General features: G+C 41.2%; 1 protein-coding gene across 2 annotated transcripts in view; it reads left to right on the top strand.

Moving 5' to 3' along the window:
- The first annotated feature begins 2991 nt into the window (after nucleotides 1-2991).
- nos1apa (nitric oxide synthase 1 (neuronal) adaptor protein a) overlaps nucleotides 2992-25858 on the top strand; it is a 102126-nt gene continuing 79259 nt past the window's right edge. Inside the window, exons 1-2 of one of the 2 annotated variants that reach the window (XM_048252017.1) lie at nucleotides 2992-3549; nucleotides 3843-3914. In XM_048252017.1, coding sequence (XP_048107974.1) covers nucleotides 3445-3549; nucleotides 3843-3914 — 177 coding nt within the window. In that variant the 5' untranslated portion in view covers nucleotides 2992-3444. The remainder of the gene's footprint in view (nucleotides 3550-3842; nucleotides 3915-25858) is intronic. The other variant, XM_048252018.1, reaches the window with a different exon arrangement.

Genomic DNA, 25858 nt, shown 5'->3' with positions numbered 1-25858 from the left:
TTAATATGATACACACCAATCGCCTTCACAAACATTATCTCAGAAATGCTAATTTCCTGCAGAGAATTGCTTTTATGAAAGTGAAGATAGTTTGACAGCATCAGATGTCTCCACCTGAACATTCACTTGGGTGTACATACAAATGTGCTTACTAAGGTACATAAACCACCAGAGATCATAATCAGCATTAAAGGTAAACAAACACACTAGTCAACAGCGGAGATACTAGGCAAATTAAAATTATAATTTCCAATTACATCAATTACATCTATCTAGATCTTTCTATCTATCTATCTATCTTCTCACTATGGCCGATTAACCACCAAGCCTATTTCAAGTTACACAGCATGACGTGAGATTCAACATCAATGCACAGTGTGTAGTGGGCTTGTGGCAGTCGCAAACACGCCACATGTTATACCGGGGTTCTTGAAGGCCCTCCTTCAAGGTACAACATGAGCTGCCACAAAGGCCAGTCAACAACCAAGCCTATCCAAAATTACACTACGGGATGCAAGATACAACATTAACACACAATTTACGTTTATTTGACAGGGACAACGCACAATATATAATTGGGCCAGATTATAGCTACAAGGCTAATTTACATCTTGTCCAATTGGTTGGCTCTTCTTCATGGCACAACATGTGCTACCAGTAGCCTGAATGCCAAACCAAAGAACAGACACAGAAAAAAAAACATCACCGATAGAGCAACCTTAGTGAGCATTTAACTGGGGTTAACAAGCAGGCACCTTCCTTTATCAGTGTTTCGTGAAATTAAGCCCATGGCGCCTCCAGAAGGCTAACATAACGTGGCACCCCAAGCCATTTCCTAACTGCATTATTACAATCCTCTCATATATCCACCTCTGAAACAGCAATGTCATACACAGTCAAAGCCAATCTAAACATTTACCTCATACGAAATGTTTAGAACATGAACTAGTTGGTGAATATTTTTGCTTTGTTTCAGTCTATGATACAGTAGAGTAAAACCTGCTTTAAAATGCAAATTAATCCAGTGAAGTACAGATGGCCAACATGAATATTTAAGTGCAGTGACTAAATATTGTCTCTCCATTGATTAACACAACAAAATTATCATAGAGCATAGATTAGAATAACATAGCCAAGCTGACAAATCAAGCAGATTCGAGCAGAATCAATTTGTTAGAGGAAGCTTCTTTTACATTGAGGATGGATAAAGACTAGCATACAATAAGTCAGAGGAATTGTGGAGTTTCAAAGAGAGAGCATGCATCACACAACATCACACCACCTTGCACAAGCAGCTTGTTCAATGAGAATTCCATTACCTCTAGGTAATACTGATGATTTTGGAGTCTGTCCCACATGGCACCTCTTTTGGTACCTATTGCACTTCTTTTGCCATTATAAGCTATTGCTCCAGTGGTTCACACTTTACTGTAGATGGGGTGCAGGCCAAAGATTTTCTCAGAGGGTAATTTAATTCAAAACATGTTAAATTATAATTAGCAATATTTATCAGACATCCATAGATAGATCTGTGGCATTGGGCACGCCACACCATCTGTGACCAGCAGTACTTGAGTTCCAAACAAGTTCACGGACATGTCCAAAAACAGAAGGCCATGCACCACACAGCTCAGGGTTCCTGCTCCCCAATAGTTACCTGAGAAGACTAGGTCAGCAGATGCATTGACAATGATTAAGGTTTTTAAAATTGTGACAAGTATAGTCTATGACAAATGTTTTCTCTGTGGATAGGTCACTGACTGTTGAGAAATGGGACCATGAGGTACATTTGAAAAAAATAAAATGCTAGGAGATGATAAATTAGGTACATTGAACATATCGTAATCTACAGAAATATGTATTGATATGACCTCACATTAAAAAAAAAAAATCCAAATGTGCCTTACGATGTCAGTAACATGCTAGTGCAACCCCAGTAGTACGCTTATGGTTTCATTCCAACTTTGGAAATTTGTCTGCGACAGTGAAATCGTTTCAAAATCATTTGGTGTAAGGTATTACCGTGAGTGTCTGACAAAGCTGACAGTCGCATTGTTTTCACAAAATAAATGGTGTTGCTGGAGAGCAGGGAGAGCCCATGGGTTGGTAATTCATGTTAAAGCATATGCCTGTAAGCATGCAATAGATGATACATCAATGGGGGACTTGTTGATTGGAAAGAGCTGGAATTGCTTATAAATGTGCATGTGATATGTAGAAATATGCCTGATATCACTCAGTCAACCCAGATAGGACTCTGTCTCTGCCTATATGTGCAGTACAGTAGGCCTACCTAATGTTTGTGTGTATGTGTGTAGACCTGGCCTGTGCCTCTATGGTTTTGTGTGCCATGCCCAGGCAGAGTTTGCATTTTGTGGACACAGAGTTTGAATTTTGTAGGCCTAGAGATTTGGAATTGTGCTTGTTTTCACGTAAAAAATGTAATAGGTGCAATTTCAGGAATATCCACATAAATGGCCACTAGTTGGTGATATTGGGCCTATATTTTAAACTTATCATTTATCAGACTGATTAAGGAGTAGCCTATATCTAGCCTATCTACAGTAGCTAAGGCTACCCGCTTCGATGACACCATTGAACGTAAATCGTCTTCATTGCTTTAGTGGAATGATAAAAGGACACATTTGAGAGTAAAAGCATAAAGCACTGATGTTGAAGTATAACTTACGACCTAATATAAACTGAAGTTGGTTAGATAGACTGTTTTCTAGATTGATCCCTTGAGCAAGTAGGCTATAGGCCTACTGTAAACTGTACAAGCCTGTGATTCGACAAGGAAACCATTAAATTAGGGAACAGGCACACTAAAAAACATCATGTAAAATGGGCTATTTCACACCTAGGCTACCACTAGGTGATGTCTTTAGATCATATGTTCAAATGCAGAATTGTTTCTTCCCTTCTACAAACCAGTGATGTCGCTGTGTTCCAATGAAAACAGGTGGAATTCCCAGATTCGACCAATGACGCTCCCTTCCTACCAGTTCGTGCTCAGGAGTAGGCTATGCTTGCTCAGTCATGGCGCTACTGTGAAGTTCGACAATCGACACGGCTGAGTGTAAAAACACAGAATTTTCTTTCTGTAAGTGATTTCCTAAGAAATCTCTTTAAGTCACAGAGGTACAGACGAGTTCTGCCCCAACGGATAGTTCAACGATTAAGGACTATTTTTGCGCTGTTTTTTTTTTTTTTTTTAAAAAGGATTTAACACAACGATCGTGACTACTTGCGAAAGGAAACGCTACAAAGTTGCTTTTCCTATCTCCATGCAGGATGTTACAATTGTGACCTTACGAGGAAGCAGCGGGATGGACAACGGGAGTTAGAACGAGCACTTTGTGGATTGTTTTGGCGTTTTGTTGTCCTGTGTAACTGTATTGGTGTCTGCGTTTAGCTTGTTCATGCGCTTTCGATACGACCATCATGCCAGCGAAAACAAAGTATAATTTGGTTGATGATGGCCATGATTTGCGGATTCCTTTACACAACGAAGAAGCCTTTCAACATGGGATCAATTTTGAGGCAAAGGTAAGTAACAGAGAACCTAAGTAGGGTAGCCCATGTAACCGTGGATTTCGAGGTGTAGAAGTGTTATCTTAATCTCATGAACGTAAAGTGTAACTTTCATTGTGTGTATCTAGTCCTTCATCGTCTTTAACAGTTTTAGTTTGGATTTAAACATTCAATTAAAAGTTGGGGCTTTGTCTAGGCTGGTTTCCTTGCTCTTGTGTATCCTTTGGCGATAACAAGGCTATGTTAAAATATGTATGTCGATCAGAAAGTCGTGGCCTAACTATCGCTTCGCTTTCTTTTATTATTAGTATATCGGTAGTCTGGATGTGTCGCGACCAAACAGCAGAGTGGAGATCGTTGCTGCAATGAGGAGAATACGGGTGAGTAGGATGATATATTCCCTCTTACCGGAGCCTAGTGCTCGCTGTAGTTGTTTTGTGTCAACATAGACCCAGTTCCTTACACAGAAAGTCAGAAGTGGTGTGAACATCTCCATGTGGGTGGTCCTGCCTTGAGGCCAGGATTGATCTGTGAAACGCTTTGGAGGATTGATTTGTAGCTATAACACTTCGAGAAAAAGAAAGTGGTCACTTCACTCTGAGTTGGACATTTGTTTTAAAATCCAAATGTATGTCTGGCCAGAGGGTATAGTAGGCTAACGGTCTCAACCACAATAGTTAAAATTAGCCAATACAGTAGCCTAGGCTATAAACTATCAGAATTTGCATAAGTCTTAACTTTAAGAAGGGGTTTGGCTCCGGTGATTTAATTGTGCTCGTTAAACTGACCCACATAATTGCCAGATATTTAGTTTTGACAAAAAGCTGGCCTAGATCATTTTGAGTTTCAATTTGAGTGTGCTTCAATTCGACATCTCGGTATCCTATTTTTATGCAAACATGTTCGTGTTCTATCATTATGATTCATGCGCTCAGGAAACACAATCGATCTCTTCGAATTAATTTTTCCCAAATAATTCTCAAATGTTGGACTGCTGGTTGGTTAATTTTGGGCCGCTAGGTCTACTACTTTGCCTGTCAGTATTTTCTGATTTGATTATTCTTTAAGGGGTCACGTCAGAAAATGAAAATGTGACTAATCTTTGAAAATGTGTAATCTTACAGAACCCTAATCTTAGAAAATGTGTAATCTGACAGAACCATATAATGGCCAGAGAGACTCAGATCTGCATACCTTTGCATTTTTATCACAGCATCACATTAGGCACAAATTATCCCATTAACCTGTTCAATGTGCTAGGCCCCCTGCCAACATTTGGCTGCTGTTATTTGTGGCTAGGAGGAAACCATTTTGCACGTTTCTTGTGTTTCAGCAGTAGGTGATAGTCAGATGTCAGTTATGATTATGGTATTTAGACGCTTTTGTCCAAAACGACATACAAGTTATGGTTCCATGAAAACAAAACATTTTAGATGCAATGCTTTCAAGTCAAAATGTATTATTATTGTATTGCTGCAGAGCATGTGCTCTTCCCTTTTAAATGACTTGTCCAATTGGCTGGAGATTGAATATTGTGACCGATGCATGTTTTCAATACACTTACAAAGAATACGATGTGCATTACCTGATGGAGGTATTAAAATATTAAAATGTGATCCATATTTTTTGGCACAAACACCTGGATTTTTAATTTATTTGCTATACTTGGCTACCTCTGGTCTCAGATCATAAGGCATTAGGTGCTGTCAGCGCTGATGTTTTCTAAAACAACACTGGTATATCATCTGAAGCACTTCAATATGAGTTGCGCCAGAACTAAACTGAAGCAAGTACGACATTGGACAACCTTACATGGAGCAGGGCCTGTTTTCTCACTCTGCTAAAAGTTGCAGACTGGATTCAGGGCCTTGGCTCCTCATAATCTTACCAAGAAGCTTCAGGCAGTGCCTAGGCTCCTCTAGGGTTCCTCTCCCACGATCGCTGGCATTTTTTCACACTCTGAATTCATGCCAGATAGATTTTACAGGCCAGAGGAGGATTTCAGTGATATCGGTGTAGGAGTCATAATGACACTGAGTCTGCTGGGATTGGAACATGATGTTTAGTTTAGCGCTTTCTATATCTGTTTGTGGGAAGTAGCTATACATCTTTGCCAGGCTAAACCACAAGATCGTCTGATCTGTCTTGTTTTAAAGATAAGGAGCTGTTTTAATCCAAATCTACGCTGGCATGCTTTGTCATTGATGTAGGTTTCAGGTCACTCTCCCGTGCGCTCTGTCTGGTTGCACATCTTCAGCTCATGATTTCCATTCATACTGTTCCATTGCCCTAATGACAAAGCACTGAAATTCAACCTCATTGTTGTTTATTCACCAGGAGGATATCACCTTGCTCTTTGTTTAAATTGTGGAGATGTAGGCCTACTCAGAATCTCTATATAGTGGTGAAATTTTGTGATGCTAATTTGATTCACAATGGTCTGAGAAGAGAATGTTTTTAGTCCTGCTATAAAAAATAGAGAGCGTGTGAAGAAAGGATGCTCTGAATAGAGGAATTACATATAATGGCATTCTAAGTGCACACGGTTATACTCACGGTGTCAGAAATATACCTGATTATAGGAATATACCTATTCTTATACCTGACTTGCTGTACAGATAGCTTCTTGAGCTGTTCTGTTTATAGGTGATTAGTGAAAAATGAAGAACTACAAAAAAACTCCTTTTGCCTGTTTTCATGGGTCAGTCAGATGGCCATCCTTGGGGCAGCCTGTATTTGGTGGGGTGATACAGAGTGTTAAGATGACCTTTTATTTGTAAATATTTACAATGTAACTTAAATATTACTTTCACAGTCTATACAAAACTACTTGTCATGTCCCCTGGGCAACCACACAGCCCCCTTCCCCCTCCCCTTCCCTATGGTGTCTTGAATGCTGGCTTCAGCTCCTGCTTTCCTTCCAGGATTTTCCAGTTCGCCTTTTGTAATCCTTTTGTAGCAAATTAACCGTGGTGCATTAATTCAGGCAACATTTGGCCTTTGTTAAGAGCCTGTGTTGGTCGGCTTGTTTGGGGTGGCTGTGATGCACAGCTCCAATTTATTTGATCACAAAGTCCAATTAAAGCTGGCTTGTTTATACTGACCTGTCTGATTGACATGTACAAGGTACAGCTTTGGACGTGGGCCAGAGGAGGTAGTGCATGCATCATGCAAGTCTCCAAGAAGGAAGGTGGCCTAGGCCTGATTTGTTTTGCTCGCGACAGAACTACACTGCAGAGAGTGGAGAATATACAGCGCCAGCTGTGCAGACACCTTCAGTGGCCCCATTTAAGGCTTTTAGACACGTTTATGCAGCCCAGCATACTCTCATCTCCAAGATGCTTCTAAAAGGGAGCTATAGGCTAGCTGGTGTAACCCACTTGCTAAGCTAGGCTAACAGTGTAAAGCTGGGTTATTGCACGCACAGAGAAGAGAAGGATGGCAAATAAGTCAATTTCCCAAAAAGTTGGCGTGTTCCATTAAATGTCAAAGTAGCTTGGCATCTTGGCTGTGTGCACAGGACCTTACTGCCCATGGTGAAAATAAACTTCACACAATTAGTCTGATTAGTATGAGTGTTTTAATTTAGTTTTGACATTAATCCTGAGGGTTCATGCAATTGCATTTTCCCCCAAAATTCCAGCACGAGTCATTGCCTGGTCTTTAGAGGTTAACGTTTTTACTTGTAACCTCTGTAGGGATTCTCCACATAATCAACCCCTAAATTCATTAGCAGTAAATTGGAGTCTGTGAAACCAGCCTGCCAATGGCCAGAGGTTAATATTTAACATGCTCTGTTTATCCAAACACAGCCTGTGGTTACCACTTGAATTTCTGAACCCGCATCTCTTTTAACTAGACAGCCTAGCCTTTAGCTTCATTTGTTCCATTTGACATTTACTCATGTTTGTGTATTTCTCACTCAATATTTCTCACACAATGCTTCCAAACATGGCTTGATCTAGAATAGGGCTGGGAGGGGCAATGCCCCCCCAAATATTTCTTCTGCCCCACCAAATTGGTCAATTTTATTTGACAGCTATTGAATCTGCTAATCACACTTTTCTAATTTGCCCCGGCTGAATATTATTACTGTTATGAATAGTGTTTTACGCTTTGCTAAACTACTCCTGAAGTAGCCTACTCGTCATACAGATATCACATGTATCACATCACACGAAAGAGCTTTTTCTCAGCTTTTAAATGATGTTAGCCACTAGTTGTTGTGGTAAATGGTTTGTGAGAAAAGTAACTTTAATTTAATCATTACATTCGCGCCCATCTTCCTACCCATTCATCTCGGTGGAATACTTCACAAACTTTTCCCTCAACACACGACAAACCATATATCAGAAGAAACAGCAGACCTTACCGAACACAAAAGTGTAACGCATTCCCCTGTATAGTTAGCCATTCCAGTGTAATCCGGTTTTACATTTGCAGCAATGTCTTAATGCATGTCTCCAACTTTGGGCTTCATGTTTCACAGTGTGTTTAAATAGTTCAATACATGATTTTATAACAGGCCAAATACAAAATAAATGTTACAAATATCGCCTAGATATCTGTAAATATTAAAATCGGCTCACTAAGAGTTTGTCAAAGTAGCCTTAATGATCACAAAATGGTAAACATGCCGGTAGACTATTTGAGGTTCTTAAAGCTGAACTGCTTTGTTCAATAGGCTACATGATTTCATAACAGGCCAAATAGAAAATAATGTTAAATATAGCCTAGATATCTGTAAATATCAGTTCTATGATTTACAGTTCTATGTAATATGTCATGTTTCATGTTCTGTTTCATACCTTGATGCAGGTCTACTGCTGTGAATAGGGTAAATATACATTTTATCATTTTTATGTAGCTTATAGCCTACTATATAGTTAACTTTGGCCTTGGTGCCCTGACGTGTGGCCTTTGTTTAGAGTAATATAAATGAAATATAAATATGTGCAGTGTTCCTATTAGCAGATACCTTTGCAGGACAAATATGGCTATGTAATGAACAATGTATGAACAACTTGTACCACTATTTTACATGATTTTAAGGTGAAAAGTAAGGCATTTGTAGGTGAAACTGAGCGGTTTTGTTGTGTAGTGTAAATGGTGTGTGCACAGGGTGGGTGGGGGGGTTATTATTCATTGTGCCCACCCCAAATTTCTATTTTCCCCCCCAATCTGAGCAGCCTAGATCCGGGCATGCTTCCAAAACAATACTCCATGCCATGAGTGGGTGAAGATTTATTTTAGATTGGCGCTAGCCTTTTTTCTGCTGTCAGTAACTCTAGTGCTAATGCTTGTGCTCCTCTAGTGTCTTTCTTGAGTACTCCTAGGAGACTCAAATAAGTGAACCTAGCCTGCAACCATGCCTTCTCTACTACGCTGCCAGAGTGCATGGCAAGTAGAACCAAAACACAGTCCAGCCTCTTCCCCCATTTGCAATATTAACTGGAATCTTCTCATCACCCCAGGGCTATGCCCTTTCTCCCTGGGGTCTCTTTGGTCTCGTTGCTCTCTTGCCTGGTGAAGCAAGTCATTTTCCACTCAATGGGCTGATCTGGCTGTGGTTGATTTATGGATTTTATTTCTCAGAAAACATCCCTTTTGACAGGCCAAGCTGTAACTAATGGAGATGCTGCCCTAATTTGATCCGGCTTTTTAATTAATGTCTGCTCCAGCGTGAAAGTATAACTCATTCTCTGTTCTCCTCCTCATAAAAATAACCCCAAGATAAATATCCACAAGTAGAGTCAGTAGAGCCCAGCGGTTGTTTTCTTGCTATCGGAATCTTATCAAGACAGCAGGTTGGAAAGACTGACAGCTGGCAACACCCAAATTGGTGCCGGCACGCACTTCATGGGGTGGCATGGCTACAGTGAATGGAGAAATCCCATGGGCATGCATAACTGGCAGGTCTCTAGTGGGTGGAAAGGGAAGTAATAAAATGGCATGAAGAAAGTGAGCCAGGCCCTTTACATTAATCATCTAGTTGGGGCAATATGAGGAGTCTGTGGAGTTTTCATCTTTCATTCACATTTGTTTGTCATTTGTTGGTGTGATAATTATCTTTATTTTGCTGGCCTTTAATAAGATTAGCTCTATCTTTATACACCCACCATGCTTGTTACGACTTCTTAATCAGAGCAAATATCAAGGCAGGTTTAGTTCAGAGCTCGGGGGTAGTCCTCATGACTTTGAAATAATGAAGGCAATTAAAAAGCCCCCCTAGAATGCATCACAATCTCTCAGCATGGGTGCTTGCCATCATAAAACAATCTATGCCCTCAGTTACCGGAAAAACATATCTGTAGTTCAGTGACTCAGTCACTGTGCCAAAGCTTCACCCCGACAGTAAGAAATGTGAATTTACCTTCCTTAATACATTCAACTTTGAAGTTGTGTGAAATTGCAAGACATGGATTGCAACTGGCTCTGTCACACTTGCACTGAATGATGAATAAGATGTTTCTTTTCCTCAGCGGAGTTCATTCTCTCTCCTCTCTGTTATGGTATTGGGTTATTGATCTCCATAACACATAGCAGATGTGTTATTTATAAGTATTGCCTTGGGCATGGCAGCCGTTCTGGGAGAACTCTTCTGTGCTTCTCACCATAGGTCAGTGGATGTGAGAGAATGGGTTCCAAAAAGTCTGTAATGTTCCTGTAGCATAGTGGCGGTGTTGTATTTGATAGTTAACAGCTTAGGTAAATCTCAACAAAAAAATTGCATAAAAGGCAAGCCAAACTGCTGGCATGAATGGCACTTAGTGAATGTGGAGGTGGATGCCTTGGATTAGCATGGTCTGCAGGGTGTTGTGTTACATTATTAGTAGGCTGTGTAAGCTGCTGAAGGGTCTGTATGGAGGAGCTGTTCTCCTCAGCCGCTCTCCTCTTGTTGCCCTGGTCTGTCCATCATACACGTTTGCTCACACCATTTCCCATGCTCTTTATTTCTTTTCTCTTTTCAGCCTAGTTTTTCATTAAAAAAAACGGTCCATAGTCCTCATATACACTATTTCTAGGAAATCCATCTGCCACGACTGTAGTGAACGCAGTGAAGTGTATGCCATGAAAACTGAGCACAGCTGAGCGTGGATATCTTTCTCCTGACCATAAGATTATATTTCAGGTTGTAAGATTGAAGATTTATGTCTCTATCAAAATTTCCAGACATGTCTGACCATTTCTTCCAAAGGTATTCTGAATTATAGGGTTGATTCTCACTATAATATAACGTGGTGTAATGATGGGGCTGGGAATGGGAGAGCACCTCTCATTTATTTTGGAAAGCTTTCGTTCTAGATCTGGACAAGGGGAAAAGTGCTGTGAGCATCATGTTCTTTGATTTCTTTAGCGCCTTTAACACCATTCAGCCTGTCAGATTGAGAGACAAGCTTGTGCAGATGGGGGTTGGTGCTCACCTGGTATCCTGGATAACAAACCATCTGACGGAGAGACCACAGTTTGTCAGGCTGAAGGACAGCTTCTCAGATACTGTGATCAGCAGCACCTCAGGGGACTGTGCTTTCACTGTTCCTGTTCACCCTGTACACTTCTGACTTCAGCTACAGCTCTGAGTCATGCCACATGCAGATGTTTTCGGACAACACTGCAATTGTGGGGTGTATCAGGGATGGACAGGAGGATGAATACAGGAACGTGGTGTATGACTTTGTGGCATTCAGCTGCAGAATCTGGCTGAGCCTGCACCATTGCACAAAGACCAAGTAGTTAGTGGTGGACTTCAGGAGATCTAAGTCACATATGCTACCAGTCTCCATTGAAGGGGTCTATGAGGTGGTTGGCACATATAAGTACCTGGGGGTACACATGGACAATAAACTGGACTGGTCAGCCGACACAGATGTGCTGTATCGGAAAGGGCAGAGTCGGCTTTACTTCCTGAGGATGCTGTGGTCATTCAATGTATGCAGTAAGCTCCTCTGGATGTTTTACCAGTCAGTCATTGCCAGTGTCCTTTTTTATGCTGTGGTGTGCTCCCAGCAGCATCAAGAAGAGAGATACTGAGTGACTGAACAGGCTGGTAAAGAAAGCTGGCTCTGTTGTTGCCATTGAGCTGGAGTCACCTACAACAACTGCAGAGAAACGGACCATGAGTAGGATGCTGGTGATCATGGACAATGACCGCCACCCCTACGCAGCACGTTCATTAATACCACACAAAAGAGTTGGGGAGAAATGGCCTTTACAGCATGAGCCTGTCTCTCTCAGGCCCTACCATTATGTAACTTTGTCTGCTGTACACCTGACTGTCTTATAGGCTATATTAGCCCTCCTGCACAATCTGGTCTGTGGTCATAACATCTATATTGTTCCTAAAGTATATTATTTCTTTCTTATTTGTCAAGCAATTATGTTTACATTCTTATCTTTTCATAGTCATAGTTAATATTTAATAATAAGCAAGCTATTGCACTGTTCAGTCCCGGCACTGTTCACTTGTGCTCTACCACCATTGCACACACTCTACCATAGCACCTTATCATGGTCATTGCATCACATGGTCAGTCCATACCAGGCCTTTATAATCACTTCACAATTTTTGAAGACCGTTTCTTAATGATTGAGATGTGTTGGATGTGTTCTGAGACTTAAACAGAGCCTTCATATAAGCCACAGGTGGTGCCATGTTGCAATCAGTGGACATACTATGTGTACATGGAATATTGTACAGCAGAAAGTTACTTTGAAATTTGCAACAGTTTTCTCTCAAGGCCACTGACTGGTCATGACTCACTCACCTCTCTGCTTGATGAATGAGCATGCACTGAATTCTGTACTTCAGGAACATAAAAGCATGACTTGTGAGGTAGATGGCTGACCAGCATAACCAAGGATTAAGTCCCTGTTCAGCGAGCACCTTGTCATCACGGATCAGCCCAGGCACTGACACGGTCAACATCAAAGCCGTGCAGCAGGCGCTGTTAAAAAAAAAAACAGTTACCTTACGCTCTCCCAACCGCACTTGTCCACCACTAATGACACATCCATTACACACTCTAACGTAGTGGGAGACTTCTGAGTCTTCCAGAAGTCATCAACAGAGAAATATAAGTTAAAAGATGCTGTACGTGCATAACCTTGCACACCTCTTGTCAGCACTCTGCTGAACCTTTTTCCCCAGTCTTACCTCCTGCAGGGTTTAAGCACACAGGGTCAAAATGTCCCTCCAGGAGCAAGAAAAGCAAGCTTAATTGTGTTGACAACCCACTGCACCTTACCGTTGTCCACCATGACTAGAAAATGCATCTGTAGCACCATATCCGTGATGCATCTCTGTCATTACAGAATCTCTCTCTCTCTCTCTCTCTCTCTCTCTCTCTCTCTCTCTCTCTCTCTCTCTCTCTCTCTCTCTCTCTCTCTCTCTCTCTCTCTCTCTCTCTCTCTGTCATGCTCTTCAAATCCAGTGCTGGCAGGCCTGGTGCTGTGGAGGAGGCTGTGCTGAGGTTCTCTCACGCTCTGCTCCCATCTCTCTCCCAGGCTGGCAGGAACTCTCAGTGTCAGAGGGAGCCTGGGTGATTGATCGCCTCCCATGCTGTCTCGGTTTCATGATGGGAGAGAGGGGCCTTTAATTTGTAATGGTTCTGGCCAGCCATATTAGCATGGTGGCCATCCATCATCACAGTAATGCGTCTTCTCCCTCTGCCTGAAAGGGAGTTCCTATATGTGTAGGTGTTTTAATAATATTTCAATATACCCTCATGCCTTGGCACGTTTGACCTTGCATTCACTCTCTGTTGATTTACTTGGAAGTCAGCTGCAAAAAAAAGTTAGCCTTCAGGTTTGGCACTGTACTTTCTATTATGATTGCATCGCATCCAACAGGTTGCATTGCATCCAACTTCACGTCATTTCTGCTCTCAAATAATTTTGTAGTTGCCTTTAGTGTACCTGCTCATGTGTAGTCCTTAGAGAAATTATCCCTCATAAGCATAGCTCTCACTGGGCACACAAATTGCTGAGAATCATTTAATTTAATGTAATGCTTTGACACATCCAATTACGCTACAGTTCTGTTCTACACCCATAGCTGCAACAGAGGCTTGTCAATGTTTATTGCTCCACACATTAATGATTTTTGGAAATAAATATGTTATTTTCCCACGTGAATGGGAAAATGTATTGGATTGACCATCCATGGTATACTGAGTGTATGCACTTAAAATCAAATTAAATTGCCATACATTCTGAAGCAGAATCAAAAATGTGCCTATGTGAAGAATGCTGCCAAATGTTCATCAGATAGGCAGACCAAGGCTACAGTACTTTGTATTTGCTGTCCGGGCACTTTTGAAGTTGTGCAGGATCATTTGGAGTTAGGCATAGAATTCAACTTGTATAATTAAAAGTTTCTGAACGGCCTTATACTGGTTTGATAAATGAGTAGCCCTGAATAATGTATTGAGACACCCTGACTCTTGCCTTTTAATCTTCAGTGATTTTTGTTCTGTTTCATTGTGACTGTACTTGATGAAATATACTGCTGGATGCATGACGAGGGTAACTAAATGGCCATTAAAAGGTCTTACTGCACTGAAAATGTCCAGAAATATTAAAGTCTCAAAGTACCAAGTTTCTTTAACTCAAGAAACCATAAGAGAAGAAGACGGACTTGATCGCTTTTCCCGCTCTCTCACTTAGCTTGTTAGATTGCTGTTTCCACACAAGGCCAAAATGGAATGCCTGCATCCTAGGCTCAGGGGGGTGATGGTTTGTAGCAGGGTCATTCCAAGTGAAAACAGCCAAAATCAGGGTATCATGTACATGGTACCTCTCAGATTTTGCTGAAAAGCAGTGAAAATATGCCTTTTGTTACCAAACGAGGGAATCTGAAGTTTCAGGTCAATATCTCGAACGGTTTGCCCGTGGCGTCCATTTGAATTTCGGGTGCCACGGCCGTAATTGACACATTGGAATTTCACATTTCATCTTTTGCCATTTTTGAAACCCCATAAAGTCTGTTCTAATAGTGGTAGAAGGCTGTAAACTGGTGTGGTAGTTCATTGTAGTCTGTACTAAACAAATTCTGGAGGCAGAATCAACATTCCTCACTGTTTGGGTGAGAGGTGGGTCAGCAAAGTCCTAAAAAATGTTGACGGCATGTGTGATTTTTCACTTTTTGGGTGGCCTTAGCACCACAATTAATGATCATATTTATTCTAAACAGGATTATTTGTTATATGTGGGAACCTTGCTCTTGCCAAAATGAATTTGAAGGGTATGGTACCACTGGTGGGGGGTTTTATGGGGGTACAAAGCCCCTCTCCGGCAGAGGTGACTCTTTTGGAACCCCAAATTTGGACCCCCAAATGACCATGTGGGCACTTGATGATCCTAATAGGATTTATACCAGATAAAGATGCATATTTGTTCTTTCTTTTAATGAAATAACATTTTTGACTATGAAGCTCCATAATATGAATTTTATTCTTCATAATGCACCATTTTGGGCATTGTTTCCAGCAGTCTGGAATGTAGATCAGGGAGAATTTAGTGATGATAAAACATGAAAATAGTGGAAATAACTTTAGTATTATGCTCAGTGATGGCAAACAATTAAATACTGAGACTGTCACGGATTAACCCCTTATCCCCCATGAAAGAGACCCGCCATCAAACTTTTAAAGGACTAAATAACAAGAATGTTACATAGTGTAAGAGTTTTTCCTTGCCGCTGTCACTCTCCAAATAAAATTTAATTGAAAATTGAATTGAATAGTGTCTTTAACTATTATCCAAGAAATTGTGGAAGCAGTGGCATAATTTTGTCATGGTCCTTTTGATCAAGTTTTTATTGGCGAGCACTGCGTCCATAGATGTCTGGCACACTGACACAACAAATGATATGTTGGAATGGCATCCAACAGGGGATCTGTCTTTGGTCCGATGGCCATGTAAGGATGTTGTTGACACACTTCATGAATTTCACAAATTGAATTTTCCTGGCTGGAAAATTGAGTTTTTCATTTTTCTTTGTTAGTGCAGAAGATATTAAAAAACATGAGGAAACATTTGAATTGGAGAGTTATGCCTCGGACAAAACAATCAGTGGAACCTGTTAGTACGGCAGTTTGCGAGGATGGCTGTTTTTTCCACTACATGCAGACGGGATTGGTTACAGGAAGGGTTTACCGAGAGAGGAAGTGGGAGAACAATAATGGAACTCGGTTACCAGGGTGAAGGCATAGATACAGGTACACATAAACAAACACGCACACACGCACACACACACACAGGGAAAGAGAGAGAGGAAGAGTGTGAGAGAGAGAGAGCCGCAGTCTCGGATGTGCAACATAAAATTATCTGTCCAGCTCAGGAAGGAAAAAGTATGAAGACATACCCATAGCTCCAACATTAGCCCCTACTTTGAAACTAGTTCTCTGATTGATTACCAATGCTTGGACCACATCAGCCAGCTATGTTGTATTTGCTAAATGTCTTGTTTGAGTGATTCAAGAATGTGAATTAATTGTCATTGAAATGGCACAGATTGCCGAGTTCTTTCCATCTTGGGAGAATTCATTGTTATCACAATAGCGGACTATGCAGTCTTCAGAAATGCCCTTCTGCTGTCTTCTGTCCATAACTCAGCAGTCATTGGATTTGGATACTGGGTTAGCCCTGTCTGTGAGGTCAAAGTGATTATTTCCCTCAAAAGGAAGTAATTATTAGTAATTAGTCAGAATGAGGGATTATTTTAATGCCAGTAGATATTATGTCTGATCTGGACAAGCTGGCCACCTGCTGTTACCTCCTATGATACTCCGCTCCACATTGCAGAGGAGGTAATGTGAGGTTATTCTAGTGTCGGTGGTGCTGAAACTGACCACTTTAGACAAGATAGAGGGGCAGAAGTTTAAATCAGTGGACTAATGAGACCCTGAGTTTAACCATGTAGCAACAGGTGTGGAGCCTCATTGTTCTTAGTTGATGACTTGTCTTCGCCTGGGAGTACTTTAAAACTTCATAATGACAGCTGGGCCCTTTACTCCTTATCACTTTGCCAGCTCAACATTAATGAGGGATTAACAACAGCTAGCACTGTAAAACAATGCACTCAGCTTTTCCCCCTTCCGTCCATGGTATTCTAAATGGCCTGAATAAGATTGGATTCAGGAAAGAAAAATACCTCAGACGCTCCAGTGTAGACTTGTAGTCTTTCCCTTCGGTTGCAGGCGGTGGCCCAGTTGGTACAGAGCTGAAGGCAATAGTAGTATTACTAAGCTAATATTGGTGGAGGGGTGGATGATGTTCATGGCTCACATGTTGTGTAGATAAGGCTGGGATGTAATGGCAGGATTATTTTATTTCAAACCTGAGTGTATGTTCAGAACTATGCACCTTGATTTTATGTTCATGTAGAAATGTAATGTGTTGTAGATGCTGCTCTTTCTCAGACAAATTAGATCCGTTCACAAAATTGTAGAAATTCGACCCTATTTGAAGGTGTTTCTTGATAACCACTAACTGGTTTCTCATGTCTTAGTGTCTTAGTGTCCCTGACAGCTCCTCTCAGATTGGTGACTCATTGTTTGCCTTCATAATAGTTTTACCCGGATAATCACCTTACCATGCGGTCTGCTGTCTAGTCAGAGGGGTGTGAACAAAAGAAAACATGTCACGGAAACTCTGTTAATCAGTGGTTTACACAGAACCAGGTTATTCCACGCTGTTCCGTTGTGCTATAACTGACTTCTATATACCTGCTATCAATATCTTAATACCTATATAATAATCGTTTATTATTTGATTGGCATTGTATTGCCATACCCTGTATTAACTGTATTACCTGTGGCGTTGCCGTTTTCCAATGCCACACCCCTAGAAACTGGTGTGAACTTGGCATGCTAAGATTGGTTTTAATCCTCCTAGCTCAGTCCGTCAGACATGAGAAGCTGGGTGGAAGGGATTGATTAGCGCCAAGCTGGATTTGCTTTGCCTTGTTTAGTGGGCTCTCCTCTCTGGCACTTAATGCTCAGGAGAGACACATGCAGTCATTCAGAGAATGGGGGTGAAGATTACCAGAAGCAAGAGGGGGTGAAGCTTCTTAAGCAGTGAAGCAGCTGCACCAGCCCTGTCTTCTAAACCATTGTCTATGTTCCAAGCAGGGGGGCAGTTAAAGGGAGGAGAATCAGTGGGGTCGCATTAATAATGGAAGTGGCTTCCTAGTGTAAGTTGGATCTCTGTATGTTGATGAATTCTAAATGATAAACCATACTTATTTAGCCATTATATCACTGTCAAAGTCAGATACCCCAGTATTAATGTCTTGGCACTTGCCCATGTCTGTCCCCTGTCATCACTGGCTCATTGTAAAGATGCTGCTGCTTAATAGTGGAGATTCTTGGCTCTGGACGGTCACTATGGAACAGTGTGCAGTAAATATTGTGTCAGTTGTTGGTCCTGAATGTAATTATCCAGTGAAAGCCATAAGGCCACTGATCCTTATGCTAGCATATTGTTTGTTCATTTTGTTCATTTACCTGAACTCTCCTCATTTAAAATAGCACAATGTGTGCAGAGCTAATGTTGACCCAAGTTGAATTCTATGGTAGAATGTTACTGAACCCTCAAATGGGTGAACAAGTGTTTCAGTCAGTAGTCATGGTCAATCAGTTTTATGGGAAACCTGCCTTCTTAGTCCATTTAGCAAAGCATTGTTCAAAGGAAAGCCAAGAGTTTTTTATTCATAGGCCCCAGAGTTCTCTTCCCAAGAAGCATACTCACTGGTTAGACATTTTGCATCCACATTTGCTTGTGTTAAAGCCTGGGTTCACTTTTACTGAGACAATAGTGTCATTATATTGTAGTTTATTGGGCTGGCATTCATTATTCCATTATCTGTGATGTTTCTCTCAGACAGACCCACAGTTTCCCCCTTTCCTCTGATAATTGAGAGGCCTGTTTATGAAGATAACTTTTGGGAAGTAATGTTTGTTTTTCAACAGGTGAAATAATATCACCACTGTGCTGATGCCTTTACCTTATTACTGTTGGAGATAATGATGAAAAACGCTTCCTACCTATTCCCCAAAGGGAAACAAACCCAGTTGATATCTGGCAGCTGAAAGAGATTCGTAAAGATATCATAGTTCAGTCCAAATTATGCAAGGACAGAAACCACCGAGGGGACAAAAACAACCTAGGGGAAAGCGAGGGAATGCGTAATACCAGATTATTGCATTACATACTGTAGGCCGACTGTGGATCATTGAGTAACATGCTTTCTGTGGAATTTTCGAGGGATTGTGATTTATTGAACTTTGAACCTTTTCAGTGAAATATTGCTGTCAGGTAATTTTATACCTTCAAACCTCTGAATAGGTCACATGACTAATGGGCTTGTTAAAGGGACACCAGGCAACGTTTTCGTGTTAATTAATCATCTTCGTAAATCGGTATATGTTAAATGACTCATTACGGGGCGAATGAAGGCTCTCTCGCCCGCCCCTACTGCCTGTAGGAAGAATATCCCACTTGCAAGTTCGGTGTATCCTACCCGCCGACCGAAGCGAATCAGTTTACAGCACAGAGGCAGGCTATCAAAATGCTCGAGATTGTTGCAAACGTGTGTATAATGGCAGAGCCGGCAAAGAAGCAGTGAAAACCCTTGACGGAAGACGCAAAGAAAAGGAAAAGCTTCAGACCGAGCGAGGGGGAGTTTCGTAGAAAAAAAAGCATCAGGCTTGCCTGGTGTCCCTTTAATTGAAGAATGTTTTCAATATCTGGACTCATAAAATGAGGCCAGGCAGTCAGACCATGCTCAAAGTAAAGATCAGTTTAGATGCACTGAATATTCAACTTTTTACTCCAAAGTAAAGGCAGTATTTTTATTATGAAAAATAAAGTCTTTCATGTATATAATATTGTTATACATTTATAATTTGTTATAAATTTAAAGTTGCCTTGTCAACCTCAAAATGATGCCTTTGGCTGGTGCACCAAATGGCCTATTAAAAAGTCATCCAGAGCTAAAATGAAGGGATTAAACTGAGAAAAATTACAGTTACAAGTAAATTCTTACAAGTAAGTGCTAAAGGCCAAATAGATACACACATGCATGCATTCGCAGACACATACATACATCTTAAACACACACACACCGCTCGAACACACATATACCGCTCGAACACACATATATCTCAGGCACCTTTCCACGTTTGATAAGAGGCTTTTCTTTTCCTGGTTGCGAATGCAAATACAGGAATCCGAGCAGAATGACATGAGACACTGATAAGAAAGACGATGTGGAAATTAACCTGCACACATCTGTGGGGATGTGGTACAGTAGTGGGTGGAGGCAACAAAAACGCAGCCTTTCATTTCCTTCTCCGGGTCTCCTGAGGTACTGTATGTCCCAAGCTTTTCATATGGGAATCTGGCGGAATGTCAGATGTGTCGGTGGTGTTCCTATACACTTCTGGAAACAGTGGAAATTCAGGAAATTCAGAGCGCACTCCAGCTTTGATTCAATTCATATGCACAGCAAGCGTGCTTTGAAAGGCTCTCCAATTACAAAGATCTCTTTCAAAGAGAAGTACATCACTGTCTGCCTGTCTTGTGTCAAACCAGCAGTCAGGGATCCACTGGGGAGCAAGGGTGAATGGAAAAAAACACAGATGTGTGGGGGTGTGTGTGGGCAGGGCTATGTGTGAATCTGTGCAAGCGTTGGGGCTACAGCATTATATGGCTGTTTGGAGTGCTTTTTGTCAGATCTAGACTTTCAAAGAGGCTCCAGGGTTCCAGGCCATTCATGCCAGAAGTCGGCAGCCTTTAAATCACAGGAGTACTGACTCAGGGGGCTTAAAGCCCTGTGAAGGTACCAGGCAATGAAGCCTGGTCCTGACAGGGACTCCAACCTGAAATAAATGGACGTGCTTGTGAGCACCGCGGCTCCAACAAAGCTGTTAAGAGATTTCTGAAAGAAAGTCAGACCATTTACAACTCTGTGAGTTAAAAGCTAGACAGGCCCTGCATTTTCTCAGAGTATGTATGCTTAACAGCATAGCTGTCCTCTTCAGCACCATACAATTACACTACATTTGAAATGTTTATGTGTAGCTTGTGTTAGCATCTTGTCCTCTCTAATCTATAGAGCACATCTGTACCCACATCATCTATGTGTGCCTTGAATTTAAACAATTTAATCTAGTCTTCTCATTTCAAAATGATGTATAATATCCACATGGAAAAGAAGTACAACTCCACACTCCAGTTAGACAGGAATTAGCAGTGCAAACTGAAGCACTGCACTTTAATTTGTCAATACACATGAGAGTTACTGGGAAAACAATGAGTAGTCTTAAGTGTCCAAAAGGAAAAAAAATACATATATATAATTTATTTATATTTCTTTATTTATTTAGAGTATGTTCCCCTTGTAGCATAACAACCAGTGGAGTCTATTATAAGCCGCTATGATCTGACAACACGAAGATGACTGACTGTATTTCATTTTGTGCACTCTGTGTTTGTTTTGCTCGGTTTTCAGTTCTTAGTTCAGTTGTTTTCTTTCTGTTTTTAGTGTTTCAATGCTGTTAATTTATTTGAAGGCAGAAGTGTTTGAACCAGGCAAATGAGATCAAAGCAGTTTTCTACTGTGAGTTTTGAAGCCCTCTCTTTAGATTGGGAGTCTAAATAAGTATTGTGTGTGAGGGTTGACTCTCTTCACTTTGTGTTGTTTTCTTGAGTGTTCCTGAAGCCTGTAGTTTAGAAGCCTGAAACATTACTGTGGAGAAGTGGGAGGAGAGCGACTATGGAGGAAGGAAGGGGGGGCGAATAACCTCAAAGGCTTTCAGACAAGGATTACGGGGAAGTGCATTACATATTCAAAAGTCAAATGACTACAGAGTTAAAACCTTCGGTACATTTCCATAGAGCTTCATTAGGCCAGTTAATCGGGTTAACCTTCATTGAGAAGTCTAACAATAAAGCTGAAATATTTAATTGAGTCCAGTTGAAGCAGGTCGCTTCTAATGGAAATACTTTTTTTTTAAGATGACTAATTTAACTTTGAATGTGCTAAGCCTTGTCTTTAGATAGCTTGAATATTAACAACATAGATAATGTTATAATCCTTATTTTCAGTAAGGTTTTAGCAGTTGGACAATTGTTAGTATTAATAATGCTTTTTTTTATCTTTTCATTCATTAATCTTAATATGTGATAGCAATAGAACTGCTGCAGTGTTTCCTTGTTGCTATAATTGATCAGAAATGACTGATAAAACTGGCCGGCTGTTATGGCTCCTTTGCTATGAGCACTGAATAGCCTAAGACTGAGGTGCTACGTTGAACCGTTGACACATCTGTCTCAAACTTGAGATGTGAGTTTGTGTGAAAAGTATTGAGGCGTGAAGGATATAATCCTGAAGCATGTCTATTCACCTCACCTGTCAATTACAGCATACACCCTTAGCTTCTCTGTCAAGCTAAATAGTGCACCACTTGCATACTAATGGATAGCTCTCAAATAAACAGAAGCACACCTCAGTGACTTTGTGTAATATCCGAATAACCTCAGTATTTGTCATTTGAAGGTTTCATGATCATGATTTCACTCTGTTACTGTTTTTCCTCTGAGGATGTTGCTGGTAAATATAGCCTGGTTTGTGAAAGTAAATAAAAAGCTGGGTGGAGAAGAAAATGAGAAGTGTGCACTGGAAGGTACATTGCATCAATAGTACCTCCCTGTCGATGGCATTCTGTTTACCATCATGCAACAAAAATTTAGTGTATTGAATCCTCCTCTAGGCTGAATTTCCACCTTTGTTTCATCGAAGTAAAGTTTGGTTTGGAGGTATATAGATGACAAAGCTGACCTATCCAAAGCTGTTTGACTGCACATCATTGCTGAGAAATAGCCTGTTGTTCTCATGTCTGTTTGGCAAGCTTTGGGCCGTGACTAATCACTCGAATGTGATTACTTTCCCTGCCCCCACGGATTTATGTGATTTACACATAATCATCACGGTCACGGACAGTAGCCCAAAGTAAGGGAGGAAAATGTATAGCCACACTCTATTTGTTTTTTTTTTCCTCTTTCTAAAAGTAAATTGGGCATTTTCTCACTGTCATAAAGGAGGCATGCAGCTAAGATGGAGGGTTTTGCGGACACAGGTAGCAATGCGATATACATTTGGAGCTATGATTTGTATATTAATAAGTAATTTCACGTCAACAAAACCAATCAGAATTAGCAGATTAGCAATTAGCAGACCCCAGTCCGCATCCAAAAGCCCTATTGTGAAAGCACCCTATAGTTTTCTAGAGAGTGGGGAATTGGCCCAATTGGCCTCTTAATTTACGATGTCGGTGTCTAATAAAAATAACACTGAACTGCCTTATTGCCTGTATGATAGCTTTCCCTAACCCTATCAAAGTGGAAAAATAATGAGTTGTGATTTTATCGTATGGCTTCTCCTTGCCAAAATGGTGAGAAGCAAGAGAGCATTGGCTGCTTTGGCAGCCAGTGTTACTCAGTATGTGGTTAACATGATGGAGAGCAGTCTGCGCCACTCTCCAACTGTGCAGCTTTGGCCGCAGAGCAGAGAATACACCCTGGAGCAATTTTGGTTTCATGCTCAGAGGCTTCCCCCCTCCTAAAGCCAAAGCCAGGGATGAGGAGAGCTCTCTTTAATCAGTTGCGTGGGGAGCTATGGCTCCCGCACCCCACCGACTCGCTCAGAGATTTACCGTTCATTTGACTTCAGCTCCGGTTGTCAGTGCTACGGGCCAGGCACCAGGCCCGTGGAATGTTGTCTTTTTCCATGCACAGCCACTGTTGCTGCTACCATCCCACTGAAGGCTCTCCAAACAGATAAGCTTGGAGGAGGGAGGGCATTGCAGCTGTCAGGCCTTCCTAAATAACATTAGCTGCCCTGTGACACCGCCATGATGATAAAAGGGCTATGGGCTTGCCACGGGGCTTGGGATCCCATGAGGGAGAAGGGCTTGGTGTTGCGCTGTGTTTATCCAGTGGCTTACATCCTCTGAGCCCTCCCTCTTCCTTGACCGGTGTTGTCAGGATGATAACGTCACGCACCAGTTTGGCCAGCCAAGATAATAAAAAAAGCCATTTCCATGATTCCACTTGGGGACAGGAATGCTGCGGTCATCATTTCGGTTGTGATGTTCACCACCCGTAGAACTCATAGCGGTGGTTTCTCATTAGAGCGTAGAAATGTACAGATCTCTGGCTTCCAGCTGGCTTTGGGAGAAGGCCAGTGCGAGGCCTTTTTTTTTTATTCCCGGCTCCATAGTACTAATGACTACTCTGAAAATATGGTCTTTGTGGCAAAGGAGGAATGATCTCCCCCCAACTAAACCCCACCACCTCTCCAGAGCTGACTCCTCTCTCAGAAAGGCCACTTTAGCCGAGGAGGACTTGAGGTATTGTGCAGTATGTACAAGCTATCCAGTGAATTTACGGCCTCCCTTACTGCGATACAATAGAGAGAAGATTAGACATTGTTTGTGTAGTCCTAGCCACAGGTATCTACCCTGGCCAACGGAGGTTACAATTTGTAGTGAGGGTGACTTTGATCTCAATTGTAACTTCGTTTTGCAGACAGTTTGTACCATCTGACATTTTAATCCCCCCAAATCTGATTGGTGATTCTGTTTGCCCGCAATCACTTGACCGAGAAATGGGTGGGCAATTAAGAGTATTCCCCTGGCCGAAGTCAAATGATAGATCTGGACAAATTGTTAAGCAGAGGCCGAGAAAGGGAGTAGCTGAGATTGAGCTGGTTTTATTCTACTGAGAGGAGGCAATCTCAGAGAACCATTTTGGTGACAAACCTGCATTGGTCCATTTAATCAACAAATATAACCGAAGGAACCTTGCAAGCCCCATCTCCCAAATATCATTTTATCTGCCCAAGAGAATAAAAAAGAGAAATGGAGGCAGGCTACCATGTATGGTTGTTAAGAATGAGGTCTCTTTTCAGATGACAGGGCCATCAATAAACAGAGAAAAAAAGGTGTTGAATTGTATCCTTCTTGCTAAATATGGTCTGTTTCTCCTTGGGAGACATTTCAAATGTGTTTTTGTGCTTCTTGTAGTTTCAGTGGGATTTGTATAGGTGCCCAGATGGTTGCTGTTCTAGTGTGCATTATTTTCATTTTATAGGTGAATGGTTGTCTACTCATCAGGACAAAAAAAGAGAGTATGAGAAAGAACTATTGATTGCATACTAAGCTAGGTTCTTATAAATTGTGTGCAAGAGCTCATTGGTAATGAGCATTAAAATAATGGCATTCAAATCTGGTTGTAACTGTAGACGGGTTGTAAAAAATAAGGGAACACACTTTTATCTTTGCTTTCTAGAATGCAGTTAATTTTACTATGCATGCTCAGCTTTGCATGGTTTGTTTGAAGCCCGTTTCAACTGGCATCCTAAAAAGACTCAAATGAAATTCTGTGGTGACAGTAACCTGAAGATTAGATCCAGCGGGGTGAATGAGTTGATGAGGATATGCATAATAGGTGTTGCAGATGGAATATAATCTCTGATGATGTATTGGTTGTGTAATAAAACTAACAACCAGATGGAAAGGAACAAAACAAAAGCTTACCTGAATGTTAATGATTTGTTAAACAAAAGTTATATGGATGTAATTTAAGAAACCATCACAATAGTAAGCAAATATTTGCCTTTTCTGTTTTCCACAATGGCAAACTTAATGTAAATCCAAACTAAATGGAATGCCTTGATAGTGGTTAGGAACAAGGGAAGAAACAATAGACAACAAATAAACAACAGTAAACATGGAGGAAAGAAGGGAAAAGAGCAAGAGGAAGAAATTTGAATGGGGCCCCTTACCTTGGCAAGGAGCCAGGCGGTCAGATGCTGTAAAACTGACCAAAAATGATATTTCTTCTCATAAACGGATAGATTGGAAGGGAAAGTTTTCATTCAGTAGTGGGATGGATTGAAACTTAGACGTTGATATTTTCATCATCTTTCATAATATGAAATCTCAAGTCTGAGCTATTGCCACAGTTTATGGGAGTGAGGCTCTGCAACCTGAGCCAGAATACGGGCATCCTTCAGAAAGAAGCAATCTCTGCCAAAATGCCGCCGTTGTCTTCTGCAGGAAAGTAATGATATTGAAGTTATTTTTGAAAAAAAATCATCATGGAAATTACCACAACCACCAGGATCACTTTGATTTTGAAAAACAGGACGTGTAAGCTCATGTAATAAACGGCCAGATCTAGAGTTCAAAGAGGGTAATCACACCTGTGAGCAATACAAGTACCTTAAAGTTAATGATGAACTTGGTCCAGAAAAGAA

The sequence above is a fragment of the Alosa alosa genome, chromosome 9, assembly GCF_017589495.1.
Source record: "Alosa alosa isolate M-15738 ecotype Scorff River chromosome 9, AALO_Geno_1.1, whole genome shotgun sequence".
Taxonomy (NCBI): Eukaryota; Metazoa; Chordata; class Actinopteri; order Clupeiformes; family Clupeidae; genus Alosa; species Alosa alosa.
This window is presented reverse-complemented; position numbering and strand designations above follow the sequence as displayed.